Here is a 21994-nt window from a genome sequence, read left to right on the forward strand (position 1 = left end):
GTATCAATGTTTTGTTGAGCTGTTGCATACTTTTAAGGGGAGGGGGAAGGAGGGCAATTAAGATCTATGTTAATGTCTGTAAGATAAGATGTTTCTGTCATTACTTCACTGTGTCTTAAAAAAAAAAAGGGATCATGTTTATAGCCCAAGTTTGTCCAATTTACCTTTTAGGAAGTTAATTCTTATTTTATTAAAGAGCTTTCTGTTATCAGAAATCTTTTCCTCATGTAGGTACTTGAAGGAAAATCATCAAGTCGGTGTTTAACACTCTCCTAATTAAATACTTTGAGCTTCACTTACTTGCTGTGGCAAACAGCTCTTGGACCTCAGACTGTTCCTGAAGCTCTTTTTCAGAACTCTGTCCAAATTTTTACCATTTTAAAATGACTGGCACCAGAACTGGATACAGTAATCTGAGAGTCTTCAGTGCCTTGAACAGGTGTAATTAATACCTTTTCTTACTTTAATAAGCATATCCTGCTTATGCTTTTAGGGATTATGCTTAAGTTGGCTGTGGCATCAAGAGGGCTTATGTTCATTTGCTTATCTAAAGTATCCTGAATCCTTTTCTGCATTGCTGGATACTGTTGTCTCTGAGTTGTAGGGAGTTTTCTTTTTATTCTCCAGCAATTTGATCCTTTCTGTTAGAGCCACCTTGAATCCAAAGTGTATGAGTGAGCACACTCAGAACCACTTTCTTATTTGGAAGAGTTTATATTTCTTCAGGGGCCGATTTCAGGCTTTCCTGACTGTATCTAGTCTGCCAACACAGAGAGTAGCCTCCTGCCTAGAATAGTACATTTAGCCTATACTTGTCTCTATAGCAGCTGGTTTTATGTATTGCTAAGCTCAAAACTCTTGGCTTATGCTGTCAGAGACTCAGAAGAAAACAGAATACTTAAACAGAAGTGACTCTACCTTTTTTGGTTGCTGATTTTACTAATATCAGGGCAAATACAAAAGAAAAGCTATATACTCATCTGTCAAAGACTGAATGTTGTCACTCAAGTGTGAAGCAGAGATGATATTGCTTGTTTAATGTAAAACCTGAATGCATCTCTCAACTGTGTAGATACTAAGCAGTCTTTTCACAGTGCATATATGTGCACATCATACACATGATTAACTCAGCCTCTATTCTCCATATTCCATTTGTAGCAAGTGTACAAGGCAAACATAAGAGGTATCAGATGACTATCATGGCATGACTATAATTTTTTACCCTTCATCAGGTAGGTTCACAGGCTCACAGGATGTTAGGGGTTGGAAGGGACCTTTGAAGATCATCAAGTCCACCCCCCTTGCCAGAGCAAAGAATCCAGCACAGGTCACACAGGAACACATCCAGATGGGCCTTGAAAGTCTCCAGAGAAGGAGCCTCCACAACTTCTCTGGGAAGCCTGTTCCAGTGCTCTGTGACCCTCACAGTGAAGAAGTTCTCCCCCATGCTGAGGTGGAACCTCCTGTGCTGTAGTCTACATCCATCACCCCTTGTTCCATCACAAGGTGCAACAAAGCAGAGCCTGTCCCCTCCCTCTTGACACCCAGCCCTCAAGTATTTACAGACATTCACTCAATCCCCTCTCAGTCCTCTCCTCTCCAGACCAAAAAGCCCCAGGGCTCTGCCTCTCCTCATAGGGCAGTGCTCCAGTCCCTTCATAATCCTGGTGGTGTCTGCTGGTATCCAGGGACAAAATTCGCTCTTGGAGAACTTTTTGTTGTTGTTGTTAAACTTTGTTATTTTGGTCTGTAAAGCACAGATTTTCCCACCAAGCAAAATGATAAATATGGAAAGGTTTCATTGTCATAGCCACCACGGTGCTTTGTTTTATGAAGTACTGATGGGTTTGGGTTTTTTGCATGGAGGCAAAGCCAACCAGGAACTGCAGTTGTGCATCATGGAAGATTTATGGAAAATAAAGTGATTTTAAAATCCCCTTCTTTCACCACCACCTCTCCTTTCCCACCATATCTGTCCCTTTTTCACCGCCCCCCCCCCCCCCCCCCCCCCCTTTTCCCCTCAAATCTCAGAGCACCTGGGCTCTGTTGGAGTCTCCTCCCACCCCAGGTGTGGCCACTTGGCCCTCCCCACCCACTCTCCTATTTAATCCCCACCAAGAAAGGCAGAAGCCTCAAGCTGAGCCCCTCGGGGCTGGAGGATCCTCCTCTCATCGCTGGTGAGTGCCCATGGTGCACACTGGGTGATGGTGGTGGTGACAACAAAGGCCGGGGGGCCTGGTGGCCCCCCGGTTAGGTAGGGCTATGATTGATTACTACTCCAATATCATCCATGGGTGTTGGCTGTCCTTACTGAGGCTGAGCTTCTCTGTGTGGTATCTTGGCTGGTTGAGAGCCTTGCCCCTGGCTCTGGGATGGCTGCAAAAAGGGTGGGGGAGGCAATCAATTTGTAACAGATTGTTCATTTTTGTTTGTTTCTGCTTCCCTTTATTTTGGTGACTCTAAATAGGATTTTGTCTAACAGAGCAGAAGAACAGGTAGCCCTGATGAGCTGATTTGAGCAGCCCTGGTGAAGAGGCAGGAAGCACTAAATAATTGGTTAAAACTCTCGGCTTCCCAGAAAAGAGTACAAACAATGTTGTCAGGCAACTGACAGAGATTCTGACACCAGGGAGTTCATTTTGCTTGAAGCTGTGTTTTCTCTAGCATGGATCTTTTTGCCTAGGTTTCTGATGCAGGCTTGCAAATACAACCTTCCTCCTCCAGCAAGACAGCCCCAAGGAGATGACTGCAAGTTTGTGCCACATCCCAAAGCCCCTGCTTCCAGCACAACCAATGGACACTGCAGGGGATGTTCTTGAAGGAAGCACAGAATGTACCAGCTTGAAAGAAGCATTGAGTGTGTGGATGCTGGACCAGTTTTGTTCTATGGCTGGGCTGAACTGCTCCAAGGCAAATCATCTAACAACGGTTTGGTGTTCTCTGTGGCTCAGTGACAGCTGCCTGTTTGGTGCAAACAAGAGCAGCAAGTTGGTATTTCAGGCTGGCTCTGTGCAAGTTAGAACATGATGCTACATCAGTTTATTTCTGAAGGGTTACACCTGTGTCCAGATGGAATAAAAACATGAAACAGAGCAAATTAAAATGAGCAAAATGTAGCTCTAACAGAGCTACAAAGGTCTGGCTTATCACTGTCACCTCTTCCAGCCAGCTGTGGTTAATGTGGTTAAAGGGGGGGGAGAGGAGACCAGGAATGAAATCTGGAACAAGAAACATCACCTTCAGGCCTCTTTTCAGCTGGTAAAAAGGCAGTGGCTGGCTGCATCTACAGGGCTGAGGGATTGCTGGTGGCAATTAGAGAACAGCTCTGATAATGAGCAAGGATTTCTGTAGGGGTGGGCACTAGGCTAGTGAAGCCTGCTGTGAGGATAGGTCAGGGTTTCAAACCCTGGATTAGACAGAGATGGCTTTTCTAATCTTTGCTTTCAAACTAGAGCTTGACATCAACAGGGCAGATTCCTGACAGGCAAAGCTAAAACCCCACATACTACAAAACCATGAGTTTAACAGGGAGCTACCCTAACAACACAGAATGCTTGCTTGCTTTTTGTTTTGTTTTTGTTTTCTTCACTACCAAAGCTGCCAGTTTCTTGATGTCTCAGGGAAAGGAGACATCTGCCAATAGTTTACAAGCATGAAAAGCCCCCCACCCCACATGAACCCACAATGCTTTCTCAAAGTACCCAGAATATCACATGAGGAACAATAATCAGCTCTGAAAAAAGGAGGCTTTGGCCAATACCGTTCCAGATATATAAGGTTTTAAATGCATTAAACCTTGGTTAGTGGCTGAGCACAGACCCCCACCTCACTTAGCAGTGTTTCTGTTCTGCTCAACCAAGGGTGAGAGAAGATTTATAACCAGGGACAGCTTCCCTTCCCAGTATGGGTCAAGACTGTGGCTATTCAAATGTAAACCTAATGTTGAAGACCTGAACTTGGTGGTTTTGACTGTTAAAGCCTTTCCTGAAAACTCACATTTTAAAGCCTAAGAAAGTGCTTTTCAAGCATTTGTGAGAGCAACTCTTGGTTGCAAGCTTCACAGAGTGTTAGAGGCTGAAGGGAACTTCAGAGGTCATTGAGCTCTTACTATTACTGAAGAGTCTGCCTTTACACATTGCTGTGGATTTGGACAATTCCTGGCTTCTTTGAAGTGAATGGCTAAGATGTAAGCTGAATGGTTAGCAGGTGGTTACCTTCATGTGACACTTGCAGGAATGCTCTGTGGTTTTCCTTGAAAGCAGTTCTTAGGAGTTCAGTAGGATGCTAATGTTTGTTAAGGAATTGGAAAGTCAAGCAGGATAGCCAAAGAGAGTCCCATCACCAAAAGTGCCGCCCTGGACACCTCCTCATGCAGTTTCTCTGAATTGGGAGGTACAGGCTGTAGGGTAGTTTGGCAAAAGCTTGACGTCAAGTATGTTATCTTTTGTAGTTTTATTGTGTTTAGTCCCAAGGTGAAAGTTAAGTTTGTAGTTTTGTGGTGGTGTCTGGACTTAGATGTGTCTGACAGTCCTAAGAGAAGAGCTGTGCTTTCTGTCTGTCATGAAAGAGATGTGTGACTCTTTCTGAAGGTTTACAGTTCATTGATTTCTGGTACACACTTGCCTGGATGATCCTTTTCTTCAGTGCTTTACTTCTTAAGATATTGGAACTTACTCTGTAAAAAAACCCAAACAAACAAAAAAATTGCTTTGCTGTACTGCAAAACTAGCTAAGCTGTAACAGCTAAAGGAAAGAATAAATACTGTCCAGTGAATGAAGCTGGCATTTTCTAATCCTTGGATTCAGTTGTATAAAGCCCTAACTGAGATCTCCTTGAAGAGATTGTCTTCAGGACTGTGTTGACAACTGTGCAGGCTTCAAAGTTAGGTCTCTTTAATATGATTTGAATTGACCACCCAAAATCACTAGCTGGTTTTGAAAACAAAGCTAAACTTTTTTGGGATGAGAACAGTGGTAAATACAAGGCAAGCTGCAAGTGATGCCCAGACATCTATCACTGAAAGGAAGGAAGAAAACAAAATTAATTAATTGCATAAGCCTTCTTGGGCACTTCAAAAATAGAGCTGGAGATGGGCTTGCACTAACAATCATGTTAAACACGTACAGGGTCTGGCTATTTGTCTCATTATCCAGACTAAGCTTAACCAGACAGTAAAAGGTTTATGGGCTATAGAATCATAGAATCAACCGGGTTGGAAGAGACCTCAGAGATCATCAAGTCCAACCTATTACCTCTAACACCTCCTGACAACTAAACCATGGCTTCAAGTGCTGCATCCAATCCTTTTTTGAACACCTCCAGGGACACTGACTCCACCACCTCCCTGGGCAGCTCATTCCAATGGCTAATTACTCTTTGTGTGAAGAACTTTCTCCTCATCTCCAGCCTAAACTTCCCCTGGCACAGCTTGAGACTGTGTCCTCTTGTTCTGGTGCTGGTTGCTTGGGAGAAGAGACCAACCCCCACCTGTCTACAACCTCCCTTCAGGGAGCTGTCCTCTCCTAAACCTGCATTATGGTAGGAGGGGATTAGTGTTCTGTTAGCTGTGACAAATAGTTCATGCCAAGCCCATTTCAGAGCCCACAGGGGGTTTCCAACAGAAGTTTTGTCAGCTTCACTGACATTCAGGTAGTCATTAGACAGTTTGATGGGATTCACATCCAGTCCATAAAACAGACTTCAGCTACACTGACACAGATCTGGAGGGAGCCCAGGTTTAGGCGTGGAAGTCAAAATCTCAGGTTTTCATTTTGACTGTCTCTTCAGAATTCCCTCCACCCTGTATTCTGCAGCTCTGAACTTCATCTGAATGGTCAGGGTGCACCAGACCTCCCATGGCCCAGAGCTGTGCTGAGAGTCAGGACTGCAGCCTGGCTTGGCATCGTCTCCATCAGATCTGCCAGAGCAGACTCCAAAAAAAGAGGAGGGGGGAATGAAAAAAGGCAACGGGGTTGTTCCAGTAGTTGAATAGTCTCTCTGATAGTTGAAGTTGCTTCTCTTGTGCTGTGTTGGTCTCCTGGCCAAATCCCACAGTGCTTGCTGGATTCTTATTCAAACCAGTTTCCTCTCAATTCAGCCTGGATCTCCCTTTGGCAGAGGTCTGCAGGAGCTGCCTTCCTCTCATTTAAAGTTAGAACAGAATTTGCAGAAGTAAACAATTCAAATAGTTGGGTAAGTGCAGCAAAAAGGTCCTCATAATGCCATACCCTGAATTTGCAAGGTCACATGGCATTTTCTGTTCTCTGTAAAGTTAAACATGTTATAACATTGTTTGCTAAGCTGAGGCCATTATTATGAAACTGTTCTTCTAGTTGTTATTGAAAGCATCTGACGTGAGTATTGTTCAGGGCCGCTTGACTTTAAACTCAGTCAACAGGCCATTGAGAAAACCCATTTTCCAGCAGAGAGGAAGGCTTGCTGCTCATGAGGCACATCCTTCTGCCAAGAGGCAGCCTGTGCAAACACATCTGATCTGGCAAGCAAGAAACCCAAGGCTGAACTCAGACCTGGGTTCCCCGAGTGCTAATGTACTGTGTGACTGAAGTCACTGCCAGCCATATGGTTACTTGCTTTTTGTTCAGGTGGAATACATCCTAGCTGATCCAAGCTCAGATTCACCAGGGGAAGCTAGGTAGAGGGATAGATGTCTTTACTGTAAAACTGTGGCTTTGCAGCATGAAGTGGTGGGGAACAACCAACCACCTCAATTTTATGTGTAGTTGAAAATAGATTGTATGGCAGACTTGGATGCACCTTCATCCCCAGTATTATTGGTTTTGTGTTCAACTTCCTCTCGTTATACAGCATTTGGTTTCCCATCAGCGGTAGATTGCTGGCATCCTATGCCTTGAAATTCTTATTGAAGCACCCCAGAAGTTGAAAAATAGGAAGCTTTCAAAGCAGGCTTCACCTCCCATGAAGTATTAGTGAAGAGCTAGTCTGAAGGGGAAAAAAATGTCTCAGTAAGACTGTGCTGCAGTTTGACAAAACAAACACTGCTGCAGAGCAGTCAGGCACTGATCTAAATAAACCTTTGCACGTCCACTGAGTAAGCAGACATTGTTCCCTCACCAACAGAAGTACTGCTTCCTGACCTGTGATTTTTCCAGGTGTTGCATGGGGGTTAGAAATAGCTGGCAGAAGGGAACAGGGAAAGATGGCTTTAACTTCTGCCCACTGAGCACCTGGATGCTTCTCCTGCCTGGCAAAGCAGGTCCATCACTGACTCTGCAGGCTCAGAGTGCTGTCAGGCCACAAATAATGGGGTGCTGCTCAATGCGAAATGTGCCTCTTGCGTGGGTGTACGGATACTCTGGCTCCCAGATTTCTCTAGGCAACATTTGGTCCTTTAAACTGCCTCTTGCTTTTTTTCAGGGCCTTGCTGTGACTGTTTTTGTGCAGTTTAGTGCCAGTCAGCTCCACCCCACCTCCGCACTCTTGCAGATTCCCAAACTGTCCTAAAACACTAGCTGGCAAAAATCTTCCGCCCATGTGTGTCGAACATGTGCCTTTGTTTGGGTGATGACACGTGCCTGTATTTGCTGATGGTGCTTTAGCTGCTTGGCTCTGTAAGCAGTATCACCGACTCCTCCGAGGAGCTGTGGAAGTGCTTGCACTTCCCCCTCACCTCCGCTTCAGAATGCTTTAGCCCAACCTGAACTATTTTAGTGAGAAGACTGAGATAAGCAGCAATTGCTCATATGATGTGTCACACCATAAGCTTCAGGGAATTAATTCATTCCAACAGTGCAATTTCAGGACCTAGGAACCAAAACTACAGCCTGTTACCATAACATAAACCATTTCTGTATTTACACCACAAAGGTTTAACCAAAAGCAAAGTACTGAATGGCAAGAGCCACTGTTGCTACATATTCAGACTAACTACTTGCTTTATAATGAATTTTATTGTTATTATTTCTGTGCAAATCCCAGTCAAGAATTCAAGTCAGGAGATAGGCATGAGGCAGGGAACAAAGAGCTCTTACTTGAAACTTGGGAGAGGAAAACTGAGTAATTGGCATGTCTTGGGTGGGCTGGGAAAACTTGAATGTATTTATTATGGTTATCTAACATCTACAGTATTCTCTTTACTGAATGCTGTTTTCCTCCTGCATGAATTGATATTTTCAGGTATACATGCATGCAATCTACACTGTACCAGGAGAGTGTGAAAATTAAATGTGCCATGGCACATTTGGTCTTAACTTTAACTTTGGTTAAGCTTAACTTTTAAGATTAACTTAACCTTAACTTTATCTTGAATTAACTCTGAATGAACTCAGAATTGGGGATGCTTAGCTAAGTCAGCCCTGGAGTAACTGAGTACAGAGTTTGATCCCTAGAATTCCTCTGCATGCTTCAAAGTTAATCGTAAATCAGACAAAAATCCAAGAAACCCAAACAAGAAAAAAATCCATAGGAGCTCTGCCTGACACTGCTGACCCCTTTGCACAAGCCTTGTGCAATGGAATGCATTTCATTTAGCATAGCAAAGTGGTACTACAAGAGACCAAAGGAAATAGAACTGCAGTGCAAGGGAAAGAGCATTGACTTAGGAGGACAGAAAAACGAGTGAAAGGGGTAGCAAGGAAGAAGACCCAGGTGTAACAGAGAGGCACAAAAGCTAGAAGCTATTGTGCAGAACATCCAGATGAAAGTTAACAGACTGCTTGTGTGTTTGAGTCAACTACATAGTTTTTAATTCAGATATATAGAGGTTTCTTTAAAGACCCTGGCTTTTGAATAGTCCCTGAGACTAAGAGGGGGTGAATCTGATGTATTTTTGGGGCATCCTGTGCTGCAAGACAGACCTAGGAGAGGATGCAAGGTCTCATGTCTATCCTAAGAGCAAGCAGTATCGCACCACAGCTGGTTTTCTGCCTGCTGTGGGAGATGCAAGTCAGCCATAGCCTTTCCTGGTATTTTACTTTTCTCTTTCCCCTCTGCAAGGCTTTGCCAAAGCAAAACTGTTGTTTCCACCTTTGTCAGCTCCATCTGCTCTGTTCATGGTGCAAGAAACCTTGAAGGGAGAAAGGCATCTTGGAATCGAGGGTGGATCTGAAAGCAGCTTTGCTTGCCTGCTGGGATAGGTAGAGTAGCTGAGCAAGTATCTGTCAAAACCGAAGACAAAATTTACCCTTAAGGCCCAGAAAGCTGATTCTTTGTGACAGCGAAATAGTCATCAAGTAGTCACAGATCTGGCTCTGCCTCCTGGGTTCTGGTGGTTGTCCCTGTCTCCACAGCCATGCTCAGCCTGGACAGCAGATGTGCACACGTGGAGTAATGTGCTTTTTTGAGTCAGTGAAATGGGGATAACTTACCAATGCAAGTAACAGATCACTGCTGTATACTATTCATACTCCATGGTTTGTGTCCTGCAGCTGTGGAAAATACCACCTTTTTTTTTTCTTTTTTTAAACATGTATGCAGAGATTGTGTTGTGCTGCCAGCCAACAATCTGGCATTTCGTGTTTCTATAACCCGTGGATTTGTTTGTCCTTACCAGAATAATTTCTGTGGTTTGCTGTCTACATAATCCATGCAAGTCTTTCTGTGCTCTATCTCATTATATGGGAGAATGTACTAATTTAAGACTGTTTCCTTGGTGAATCACCTAAGGCTTTAAAAAATGGTGAAGTTAAGCTCTGATTTACTGTTGTTTTATCTTGCAACTAAATGAACTTTAATGTGGCTGGTCAGGAATGTAGCTTCCAGTTGTTTATGGTCCTGATGCTGCTCTGGGCTTCACCCAGGCAGCTGTCTTGTGTGGCATTCAGCCTTACCTCTTTATCAATGGCATTTCATCAGAATGATCTTTTAGCAGTAGAAAGGTATGCAGACTTCTTCTACTAATAATTACTATTGCTTATAACAAATTCAGGCTGTGGTGAATTCATGCCACTAAAAATCAGACATGCAGAATTCCATTTCAAGTTTTTTCCCCTCTTTGTGCCTCTGGATAAAGTTATCAGACAATAACATACTGAATGATACTGACTTCTGGCTCTTAGGACAGACTATAAAGCCCCCATTCCTGTAGATTTATTCTTCTATTCCTCTTCTGATAAAACTTGACTTAGGTTCTAGGTGTTGATGTCAAAAGGTTTGGATCTGTTTTTGTTGTCATGTTGCCAGACCATATTGTTTTGCAGCTTTTGTTCTTGCAAGGAAAACCAAAATGTTAGCTAATTTATCCTTTCCTTCACTTGCAGCAAAACTAAAGGTAAAGTTGGTCAGACTGAGAGCTGTCATGTGCTTGTGTGCTTGGCACTTTCTCAAGCCAGGAGGGCACTGGTGCTGAAGCGCGCTACCCCTCGGCACTGTGGATTGTCACAATGTAGTTTGCCGTAGTTGAGAGTGAGTTTGCAGTGAGTAGTTTTGTCAGCCCTGATGAGGGATGTTTTGTACAAACTGGAGATGGAGGGAAGCTGTTTGGGCTTGTGTCTGGGTGTCAAGGCTAGGATAAATAAAACTCTAAGGTTTTCCCCACATTTGTTGTTCCTTCTCATTGTGGAAGCAAGGTTATGCAGGAGATCCTATAAGGACAAATCAGGGCAGACAGTGAAGATGCGGATGCAGCACCTTTGTGCTTCCATCTGGCAGGGCAGATGTGGCATTTTCTGTGTTTTGTTGGACCTGTACCCATGCAAACAAGGCTCTTTAACATCCTGTAAAATTTGTTGTCACACAGGAATACCAAGTACTGTGTTTCTCCGTTCTCATCCTCACAAACAAGCAGCTGTCACTTGGGTAATGATGGGCAAAGTGCAGGGCCCGGGGGCGTGTGGTGAAGAGCTTCCTTTGTTGCTGAGCTCTGAGAAAATGCCCAGGAGGAGGATTTTGTGGTGCCTTTTGTTGCTCAGCTTGGCACAAGCTGTTAAATCTTTGTCTGGTGCAGATGACCTGGAAGTCTGCAGCACCCAATCTAAATAAGAAATGTCAATAAATAAGTGTCTCTAAATTTCAGGCAGAAAAAAGGCAGATACTTTTATTGCAGCTATTTAGTGACTCCATTATGACAACAAAAGGAAGCAAATTCTCCCTGTGTAGAACAGAGCAATATCCTAGATATCCTAGCCAGTCTCATCCTTTTGTTCTCATGTGGTGTTCTGAACCAGCAATGAGAAGGAGAGCACTTGGATAGGTGCTGTAAGTTTCCATGCCATAGATTGTGGTATAGAGTCTCTGTGGTTTTATTATGTGCTTTCATGATGGACTTGGACATCTGTGAGCAGGTGTGTCACTGAAAAGTCACAGTTTGCCCTCTTGGATTTTGCAGGGTTGCTTGTTTCCAGGAGTCACAAGACAACCATCTTTCATACATACTTTAAAAGAGGAAAAAAAGGAAAGTGCCAAGAGAGCAGGTCCCAAATTATTTTGGTTTTCATAGCATGTTTTTATTCTGTTTAATCATGCAAAACTACCACTTGGTTATAGTTTAATAACTTGTGATGGGAACATGTCATCTGAAGTCCTATATCCAAAGCCAGGGAAAGCCAAAAATGACACTTAAAGCTTGTCAACACCAGCCTGAAGACTGTGGGAAAAGAGAACATAAATGCCCATCATTAAGTGTGCTGAGTGTTTGGATGTGGTTAATGAGATTGTCTCCTCTCCTTTGCTGCCTTGTTCCTTGCAATACCTTTTGTCTGTCATCGTACAAGGAAACACAGAAATTGTCAGTGGGGTTGGAAAAACAGCTCTCTCTCTGACCTGGGTGGTTGTGCATCAGCTGAGGCTGACATGCTTTTTCTTTTCTCATTTTGTAAACACTTTCTTTTTCTTTAATATAAGATAGTGAATAATTGGTGTGACTGCTAACAACCTCTTGTTTTTTTCTTTAGGTGGCAGTGAAAGTAATTGACAAGAAAAGAGCCAAAAAGGACACCTACGTCACCAAGAATCTGCGACGGGAAGGGCAGATCCAGCAAATGATTCGCCACCCAAACATTGCTCAGCTGCTGGATATACTAGAAACTGAAAACAGCTACTACCTTGTCATGGAGCTGTGCCCTGGTGGCAACTTGATGCACAAGATCTATGAGAAAAAAAGACTGGAGGAGCATGAAGCGCGCAAATATATCCGTCAGCTTATCCTGGCAGTTGAACACCTTCACCGGGCAGGAGTAGTTCACAGGTAAGCTTAAAAACCCTCTCTGGTAAAATTTACCTCAGACCCTCTAAGTGGTATTTTGGTATTTATTTGTAGAATAGAATAGAATTGAATTAACCAGGTTGGAAAAGACCTTTGAGGTCATCGAGGCCAACCTATCATCCAACACCATCTAATCAACTAAACCGTGGCACCAAGCACCCCATCCAGTCTCTTCCTAAACACCTCCAATGATGGTGATTCCACCATCTCCCTGGGCAGCACATTCCAATGCCCAATCACTCGTTCTGGGAAGAACTTCCTAATATCCAGCCTAAACCTCCCCTGGTGCAGCTTGAGACTGTGTCCTCTCGTTCTGGTGCTGGATGCAAGGGGCACTACTTTGCCTTTTCAAAGCTCTGTACCAACATCACTTAATGAATCTTTTCATTATTTCTTTGAAGAGGTGGTTGTGTTTGTTATTTTACTAGTAGCAATACAGTAGTACTGGGAGATGAACTGATTTGCCCAAAGCCTCACAGTGACACAGCTGGGACCAAACCTGAATGGGACCATAAAATTTGCTTGCTTCTCATTTCTGCTCTTTCCATTTGTAATATTGCCTCAACAGAACCTCAAAAGTTTGAACATGTGAAGTGTAATGCAGAGTATGCATCCATTCAGTTTGTCTCACGTGTCTTAGAAAAGATCCAGAGCTGTTGCAATACATGATGTTATTTCTGTAGGACCTTTATTCAATCAGTGCATAAGCAGGACGTGGATATGCTTGCAGGAGTATGCTGTGGCATTAAAAGTTTACCTGGGCTTCAGGTTAAGTTCATCAGAGTGAAGTCTGTCTAGGTTTGCTGTTTAAGGAGTAGCTGCCTCTGCCTGAAGTCCCTGAGCAGCAAATGGTAGAGGCTGGGAGATTGCAGGTGGAGGTAATACATGTGATTGCCTGTGCCTGTACCTTTCTCTGCTTGTGTAATCTTGGCTGCTATGGAGACAGGGGGATGGTGGGCTGGGTGGACTTTTGGTCTGAGGCAGTATGTTTCCTCTTCTGTTCTTAGGTGTGTGTATTTATAGGGTATTGTCTAAGAAGGAGGCTCTGCTTTCTAACTTTGGGATAACTGGTGTTAAGTCCAGACTCCCACGTACTTCCCCTGTGATACTGAGCAAGTTGTGTAGGCTTCATCCTCATAGGTTATGTGTGCCTGTCATTAAAGCTAGACACCTGAGTACTTTTGAGGATCTGAGGCTCAACTTCCTTGGCTGAACTGACTCTGTAGAGGATAGAGAGCTGTTGTCCACTGGGTTGCTGTGCAGGCAGCTAGCAAACTGCCTGAGGGCAGCCCACAGCTCAGCTATATGCTGAGATGCCTACCGCTGTGCAGTGCTGTTGGGTGCATTTGGCTTGGTGGAACTCCATGTGCTCTGAAAACTGCTTTTATTTTTGTCTTGAATCTTTGTGTTCCCTGTGATTCATAAGTGATAGGTGCTATGTGCACATTAAACCTAGGGTGTACTGAGGTCTTAGCATGAGCTAAATTTGCTAACATAAATACTTGAGGAGCCACTAGGTCTATTCTGCAGGTTCTGTATTAGCAGCTGTACTGCTAACCTCTTTAAATTATTAACCCCACAATTTGGGGCATGGAAAAAGAAGTCTGCTTATTGCTTTAAGGGATTAATTAATATGTGGTATGTACAGAGAGAGGGGAATGAAAAAGGTCAAAGTTATCTGAGATGAGCAGAAGAAAACCCAGCAGGAACAGATGAATATGTTTAGCTTTCAACAGCAGTATTGAGTCCAGCAGCAGCAGTTCCTCTGCCTGAAAAATTTACCTTCTGCATAATGGCCAGAGCACTTAGGAGGACTTAGTAGGCTTGGCTTTGGCTGGTGTGTTTTTCAGAGAGGATTCAAACCCAGATTTTGTTTAAAAAAAGCTTATTCACTAGGTACAACCTAGGATCAACAGGCTACTGTGGTGGGACGAAGACAAGGCTCTGGGGTCCAGAGGGGACAGAAGCCAAGGATCCCAAGTTCCCATTTGGATGCTGCTTGCTAGCATAATTTTTTTCCCTCACCCCTTCTTTGTCTCTGCTTTCTCCACATAAGTAAGCATAGCCCATTAAGACAGGAGTGTGAGGGACCTTTGTGAGTGGAAGGCAGAAGCAGTCCTGGAAATACTGACATGCTCTGCTGCATCTGGCAGCTGAGCTCTGTCTGTCCATCCCTGTAACATTGGATTAATCCTTACCCCAAAGGCATCATACTCCAGCCACTCTATTTCTCAAATCATAGCATGGCACAGAGCTTGTTCTAGGGAGTCTGCCTCCTGGGTAATGAGCAGGTCCAACTCTGCTTAAACTGATAAATTCTGACAGAATCACAGGCAGTGTATTAGCAAGTGTTGTCTGTAGCTTAACCATTGTCTTGACCTCTTCTGCAAACAGAGTATGTAGAGCAGTGTGGAGATGCAAGAAAAACACTAGTGACATGATCCAGTTTTATTCTCCTGGCTGTCTTCAAGCAAGAGAAGGAGAAAGAACAATAGTTGTCCTTCAGCATCCTGGGACTTTGACCGTGACAACACTAAAAACAGACTACTCAATTGGTAACTGAAGAGGGGGAAAAAATAGTGCAGAAGGCTGATTCATGCTCACCCTGGATGCAATGGCAGTGTTCTGTTGTTGTTATTTTTAAAGCAGGTAAAAATAACAGCACTTTCATCTGCGTGGTGAACTGTGGGCGTTCTCATTCACTGCATGTGAAACAAAACATGGCATCCTAGGCCAGAAAGCGGTCCGCTCTCTCCAAATGCTTTCATCCTTCACACTGAAAGGGGCATGACATTGAAAAGTGTTCATTGACTATTTTATTATGACAAATAATTGGTTTTGTCTGCATTATTCAGAGACTATTATAGATGATTTACACTGTTCTATAACTCAGGATAAGAAAAAGCCGCAGGAAATGTTTCGATTTGCATGAAATGCGCTTGCGCTGTTTGAGGAATGGTATTCAGTAAGCTTCATGACTTAGAATCAAGACTTGGCCTGGCAGAAAACCACTCTGGTCTTTGGACAAGAGCTGGCACCCAGAACTCAATGGAAATACTTCTGTTAAGAGGCACTGATGTGCAAACTGCCTGAACCTGAAAACCTTCAAGAAACATAATTTTATTTAGAGAGGTTACAAAAAACCCAAGCAAAACCTCCTGATTGTATAGATGTGTATTAAATTTTGACTATTTCATCTACTATGATGGATGAAGACTTCAAGGCCCTGAGTGCAGGAGCTGTGTCTTCAGCGAGGGGTATCCAAGGTTCAAAGTTGTTGGCTGAAAAAGAAATGATGCTGTTCTAAATATAATTTCATGCAGTCATCTGTGTTTCGTTCCTTCTATCAGAAGAGGTGGTTGGTTGCTAAAAATAAGCTAGCAGCAAGCTCAGCTGTGAATCAGGTAGGCATATTTATCTTTCCCTCTGACATTGGAAAACAAACCCAACTGGCAGTATCTGGTGAAGCTTTCTTTTTTCAGAGGGTGTTTACATAGGCCTTCATGCTGTCAAAAAGCAAGATGAATACTTACATCTCTTGGGAGTGTAAGGACAACAGAAAAATGAAGTGAAAGCTTTGCTGCTTGCCACTGCATCCCACAGGAAATTCTCAGCAACCCTTTTAAAGTAATTTTAACAAAATTCAAGCCCATTCAGTGCAATTACTGTCAGGATGTCAAAAAAAAAATGTATTAATGTATTGGTGGCAGATAGCTTTCTGTATTCTCCCTTTTTCTGTCTTCAAAGCAGCGTATTTGTACCTTCCGCTGCCATTCTGTAATTAAAAGCAGCATTTTGAATGGCACATGCAAAAAAGCCCCTGTGTTCTTGAGCAGAGATTGTTTCTGTATCTCTTTCCTTAGAGTAAGGTGGTGCTGCGTGATCCAGTTGCTCAGGGTGCTACGGGATTCCTGCCTTGGCGCCCATTAATTTGACGGTTTGGCTTTGATAACTTCCATGCTGTTAATTTTAAGTGCCAGTAGTCTGGTTGCTGATGCAATATTTATGATGAATCCTGCACTACAGACCAAAGTCTCATTTTGAAATGCAAAGCTGGTTTGTCTATTTTCTGTCAGATTCAAAATTACCTCTGGGCTTGCTTTCTTGAAATACTCTGCTGTAAACAAACTCAATATTGTTTTAGTGAAGACAAGAGACTGAATTCCTCTTTTGCAGAGGTGAACGCATTGAATTCCCTGGCATTGTGACTGATAGAAGATTTTGATTACAGAGCCTTTGAAATGTATATTGACATGATGATGAATCAAACTGGCTGCAACTTTTCCAGCTCATCTCCAGCCCTTGCATGGGGCTAGAAAGTGGTTTTGTGGTGTGGTAGTTAAGGACAGATTTTTCATGGTGCTGTTCTGGTTAAAAATAAGATGCAGGAGACAGCAGCCAACCACTGCTTGCTTTGCAGCTGCTTGCTGGTAAAACCTTCCTTCTCATCCCCCAGACAAGAAATAAAGTGTGAAATGCAAAAAACTTTAATTTTCTTGTCTGATGCCTGCAATAGCACTGAATAAGCTTCTTTCAAAAGCAGGCTGAGCTGACAGCTGAAGCTCTGAGCAACTCCGGAGATAAATCAACAGCAGAACAAACTCCCAAACAAACCATTCCGTGAAGAAGGCATATTTTCAAATACAAGGAGCACATAAATATATGCTGATTATCCACACTGTTGTAGTGCAGCTTGGTCTTTCCTGAGTGTCTTCAGTCTTCATGGGTTTGGCTAACTTGCACCATAGTTAGACACGTGATAGAGCTAACATCTCAGGAAAAAAAGTAAACATTTTTGATCCTTTAGTATTTAATCACTGAGGGTATTTTGAAGTTTTTCAGCAGTGAATGCTGCAAATTTGTTGAGGGGGAAATAAATGCCTTAGTTGTATTTTTTGAGCAGCTGTAACAGTAAGAAACAATACTGAATTTACTTCAGGGAAGGAAACTGAAGGTCTTCAGCAGCAGCATTTCTCCTCCCCACTTCAACCCTGCACAGCATGGCACTTGCTGCTGGCATAAGAAAGTGCTTGCCTGGCCCTTCCTATAGCAAAGCAGGTGTGTCCAGCTCTAGGAACCCACCAAGAAGTGCAAGCCCCATGCAAAACTGTTGAGGACCTTTGAGTCTGCAGAAACTAGCATGTGTTCCTGATGATCAGTGTTCTGGGTGTTCCCACTGACTTCAGTGAGGACTGCAATTGCTGTGTGTGTCATAGGTGGTAGCTCACGTTCTCCCTTGCAGTGTGCAGCTATTAAAAACATGCTGCCTGGTTTTGAAACTCTGCTGACTGAAATAAATAAGGTGATATGTTTGCCTTCTCCTCTAGATTGCTTAGTCTGGGGATTTTTAGTTTGGTTTTGTACAGCTTTTGCTTCATGTTTCTCAGGCTGCTTTGCACTGGATCTTCTCATTGGGTTGTATCATAGTATCAGTCAGGGTTGGAAGGGACCACAAGGATCATCTAGTTCCAATCCCCCTGCCATGGGCAGGGACACCCCACACTAGATCAGGCTGGCCAGAGCCTCATCCAGCCTGGGCTTAAACACCTCCAGGGACGGGGCCTCGACCACCTCCCTGGACAACCCATTCCAGGGCTTCACCACTCTCATGGGGAAGAACCTCCTCCTTACATCCAGCCTGAATCTCCCCACCTCCAGCTTCATTCCATTCCCCCTAGTCCTATCACTACCTGACATCCTGAGAAGTCCCTCCCCAGCCTTCCTGTAGACCCCCTTCAGATACTGGAAGGCCACAATGAGGTCACCTGGGAGCCTTCTCTTCTGCAGACTGAACAGCCCCAACTCCTTCAGTCTGTCCTCATAGGAGAGGTGCTCCAGCCCTCTGATCATCCTCGTGGCCCTTGTATCAAGGAGTAAAAACCTGTTGTACTAGCTCTCAGTGTCACACCAAAAAAAATGTGCTTTCATATTGACAAGAGTTGACAAAAGTGTGTTGCATATGGACTGTTACATCAGTCACCACTTACCAGCAAATCTGAGAACAGACATATGGGTAAACATCTTTAATTAGCCACATCTGATGGCACTCTATATTGAGGCTGTATTTAATTAATTTTTTTTTTCCTCTGATAGCATTAAAATGCCCTGTAACAGTTACCTTTAGTTTTTTAGCTTTTAATAATTTAAAATACATTTTCTTGTGTTTGTTTATAGTCTTCCTGTCGCTCGTTTGTTATTCTAATTGCCTGTGTGCCTTTTCTTCTCAACTTACAGCTTTCATCTTTCTGTTCACTTAACCATTATTCTTAAAGCTTTGCCTCTTCTTAGCTAAGCTTTCATACACTCAAGAGTTGCCAAATGGTCTTTCTGCTTGCTTTGAGCATTGCAGTGTATGACCCAAAGCTCTGTGTGCTTCTGTTGATTTCAGTGTAGTTTTTTTCCTTGCTTTGGGTTTTTTTGTTTGCTTTGGGGTTTTTTGGTTTGGGTTTGGGTTTCCTTTTTTCCTCTTTCCAATACTGTTTGGGGTTTTTTTTCCCCTTTTTTTCAGTCTTTCCTGTTAAATTCCCAGCCCTGATATCTTTCTAGAGGTTAATCACACAGTCTATGGAAACCTGCACCTGCAAGCAATAAAGATGTGAGACTTGAAGAAATAAGCCCCTTTTTGGCAGTAGAGGAAAGCAGAACTGGGTTGTTCCATATCCATCTGGCAGGGCATGTTCCCCTTGTATCAAGTAATTTCTCAGCAACAGCAGCTGCCCTACTTGGAGGACGCAGGGCAGTGGTTCTGCAGCACTGTCACAGCACGTGGAGTCTCCCGAGGATGAGGAGAGGGATGCTGTGGATGCCATCTGGGATTATGTGGTATATAGCTTGGAGCTGGTGCTCACTCTTGGAGTGGGAGCAGGGCTGGATCTTGCTTAAAACAAGTGTGGCTGCATCTCTGTGACAGTGTTTGAAATGACCTGTCACTTTTGACATAGCTGGTTTCCTGAAGTTAACATGCTGGGTAACTGCCAGAGGAGGGAACATGATCCTCTTGGCCTCTGTCAGACTGGTGCTTTATTGACTCAGTTGTTACGTTGCTTCTCCAAGAGAAGGACTGATGCAGAGGGCAGTCCACTCCTTACAAAGTGTTCATCTGTACACACTAGAAAAGCCTGGATGTTGCCCCTGAACACCTGAAATACTCTCCTCCTGTCAATTCATCTAGTATGTCTCTTGCTTTTCACACGTGAAGCAAGGAAAATCTGCAAGAAGTGCTCACTGGGATGTAGAAACATCTGTTTGGAGAAAGCCCTCGTGGTTGTATTGATGAAGTGAGTGGCATCCTACTTGCAAGTACTTTTCTCCCTCAGGTTTATTTGAAACACCACATGGGCCTAACATGAAATGGAGGGGTGCATTTTTTAAAAGGCTTGGAGTTGGTCACAGCTAATTCTCTTTCTTTTCCACATCCTTTCTTGTGGAAGTGCTTTGTTTGGTTTGGTTGGTTTACTTGTCTTCTGTTATTAAGCCTTGTATCTTCATCTGTAATAGAGGCATCCTTCCTTCATTACTCCCTTTGCCTTACAAAGGCAAAATACCATGCATGTCACTGACTTCCCATAATTACAGCTGATGGCTTTATTATCCAGATTTTTCTGAAGCATGCTGGGAGAAGCATCACTGCCCATCTATGCATCCTGGCATGCTGAATGTTAGAAGGATTTAGTATTTTATGTCTCAGTGGGGGGAATTTTTTTTTTTGGATGAAAACACAACCACCTATTAGAAGTTGTGGACAAATTATCTAGCAACCTCAGTACTTTTTTCATGTTCTATTTAATGCTTAGTCTGTACAGTTTGGGGGTTTGGGATGCTTTTGGGAATACTTTTTTCCTAAGTTGCATATGGCTTAGGAAAGTGCAACCACATTCTTAAATGATGGAAGGGCACATAAAATCAGCAGTGTGCTGACGTGTATGAAAAGAACAGAAGGAGACCACTTTCATTTCATCCTCTCTCCCAAAACTGCTCTAGGCCCTGACCTGTGCAAGGTGGCATGGTGAAGAAAGCACTAATGTGGCACTCAGAAACCCTGTGTGGCTTCTTCTCTTTGTTTTGTTACTGGTTTTCTGTATGGCATTGGGCAAGTCATTTCAATCTCTGTCTCAGTTTTCATCTCTAGCATACGGGAGTACCAGTGCTGACCACCTCTGTAATGAGTTTTGATGGCTTCGAGCCCAGGGAAGGTTGATTGATCTCCCCTGTGGACAGTAGCATAGGACAGGTGTTTGACTCCTCAAATCTCTGCAGAAGGTTGACTCTTCAGCTGTGACTAATGAAAAGCCTTTGGTTGTGAAGAGTAATGGGAAAGTGACTTCCAGCTCCCGAAACATGTATGTGAAGCATTCCCCGTGTGTAAGATTGATGCAAACTCTTAAGTAGGTGAGAAATGTGAAGAACCTGATTCATTACGGATGGTTATAAATGACAAAGTAACCTTTTACCTGTAGGAAAGGTGTTAAACTGTGTGTGAAAGCGCTGGTAATTTTAGAAAGGAGACAATGGATGGAGTTTTCTGCTTTAAAGGTGGAACTGTGTGCACTGATGCAACTGTACACTTCTTGTATATGAATCACTTGATGAGAGAAATGGGAAGCTGCTTCATTATTTTGGATGCTCACTCAAAATGTTTTATTTCTTTCAGGGACTTGAAGATAGAAAATCTGTTGCTAGATGAAGACAACAATATCAAGCTTATTGGTATGAAACCAGTTTGGCAATTCCAGTAATTGATAGTTTTATAACGAGAGTTTTTGAGACTTCATAATCCTCCATGTGGCAACTACTTATGTGGCTGCAAGAGAGGAGCTGGGAGAGTATAGATAGCAATCAAGCTGTTCCTGACTATGTCTTGTGAAAAAAATGTTCCAAATAATTCAGCTTTAACTGGGTATGGGAATAATCCTACATCTTTTAACCAACAGCTTTCATACTCAAATCGGGATTTTGGTAAAGAATTAAAGAATCGACACCACAGAAGTAATTTATTTTATTATCTTTATCATTTTCTATTTACTGAGGACTGGGTTCTGCCCCCATATGCATATGCTTCCTTTGAAGTCAGTGGGAGTTCCACACATTTTTAGCAGCTGGCAAAATTCGATCCTATATTTATGTATGTTAAATTTGCTTCCAGCACCCAATGTGAGTTTGGTTTGGAGGGCTGTTTAAAAATAGAACAAAAAAAAAAGATCAATGATAGAGCCTTGATTATATTCAGTTATTAGTTGTATGCAGCACTTGATTCATTCAAGTTGTGCAGACATTTTAGATTAATGGGTATAGTCCCTCACTGCCTTTGCATAACTCCCATTAATATTAACGTGGGCACTGGAGAGGGGGGAAAAAAAAATCCCTTCATAAAATAAGCCCCAAACATCTGTTTGTATTTATCTCCACGCCTACCCTTTTGCCAACAGCAATGTCTGTGGTCTCAGGCTTAAAAATTTGACTGACTTTCTTTCTTCAAAAGCTTTCATGATCTGAACAGTGATGCAAAACACTTAGCACTCAGGTCAGAGCGATGTTCACTGTAACGTACAAAGCACGTCATCTCCAAACAAACAAGAGAAAGATGGTTGCTGCAATCTGAAATACTAGAAATTTACTTAGGGAGTTTAGTCTTTGGAAACACAACCAAGGCTTCTAGTCCTTACTCTGTAGTGAATCAACTGACTCTGGGAAAATAATAGCAAAAGAGAGCTCTGCATTACCTCAGCCTACAGGTCAAGAGGATAGTGATACGTTACCATGAATCATTCATCAGTAATGATAGAAACCACCCATTATCTTGATTTAGTAGATAAGTA

General features: G+C 43.1%; 1 protein-coding gene across 2 annotated transcripts in view; it reads left to right on the forward strand.

The window, feature by feature from the left end:
* The window catches only part of HUNK (hormonally up-regulated Neu-associated kinase), a 71867-nt gene that overhangs the window by 13854 nt on the left and 36019 nt on the right, over positions 1-21994 (forward strand). For both annotated transcript variants that reach the window (XM_068144492.1, XM_068144493.1), the window contains exons 2-3: positions 11869-12161; positions 20830-20885. In XM_068144492.1, the coding sequence (XP_068000593.1) occupies positions 11869-12161; positions 20830-20885 (349 nt within the window). The remainder of the gene's footprint in view (positions 1-11868; positions 12162-20829; positions 20886-21994) is intronic.

The sequence above is a fragment of the Melanerpes formicivorus genome, unplaced genomic scaffold, assembly GCF_026170545.1.
Source record: "Melanerpes formicivorus ecotype bairdi unplaced genomic scaffold, bMelFor1.0.p_v2 SCAF_11, whole genome shotgun sequence".
NCBI lineage: Eukaryota > Metazoa > Chordata > Aves > Piciformes > Picidae > Melanerpes > Melanerpes formicivorus.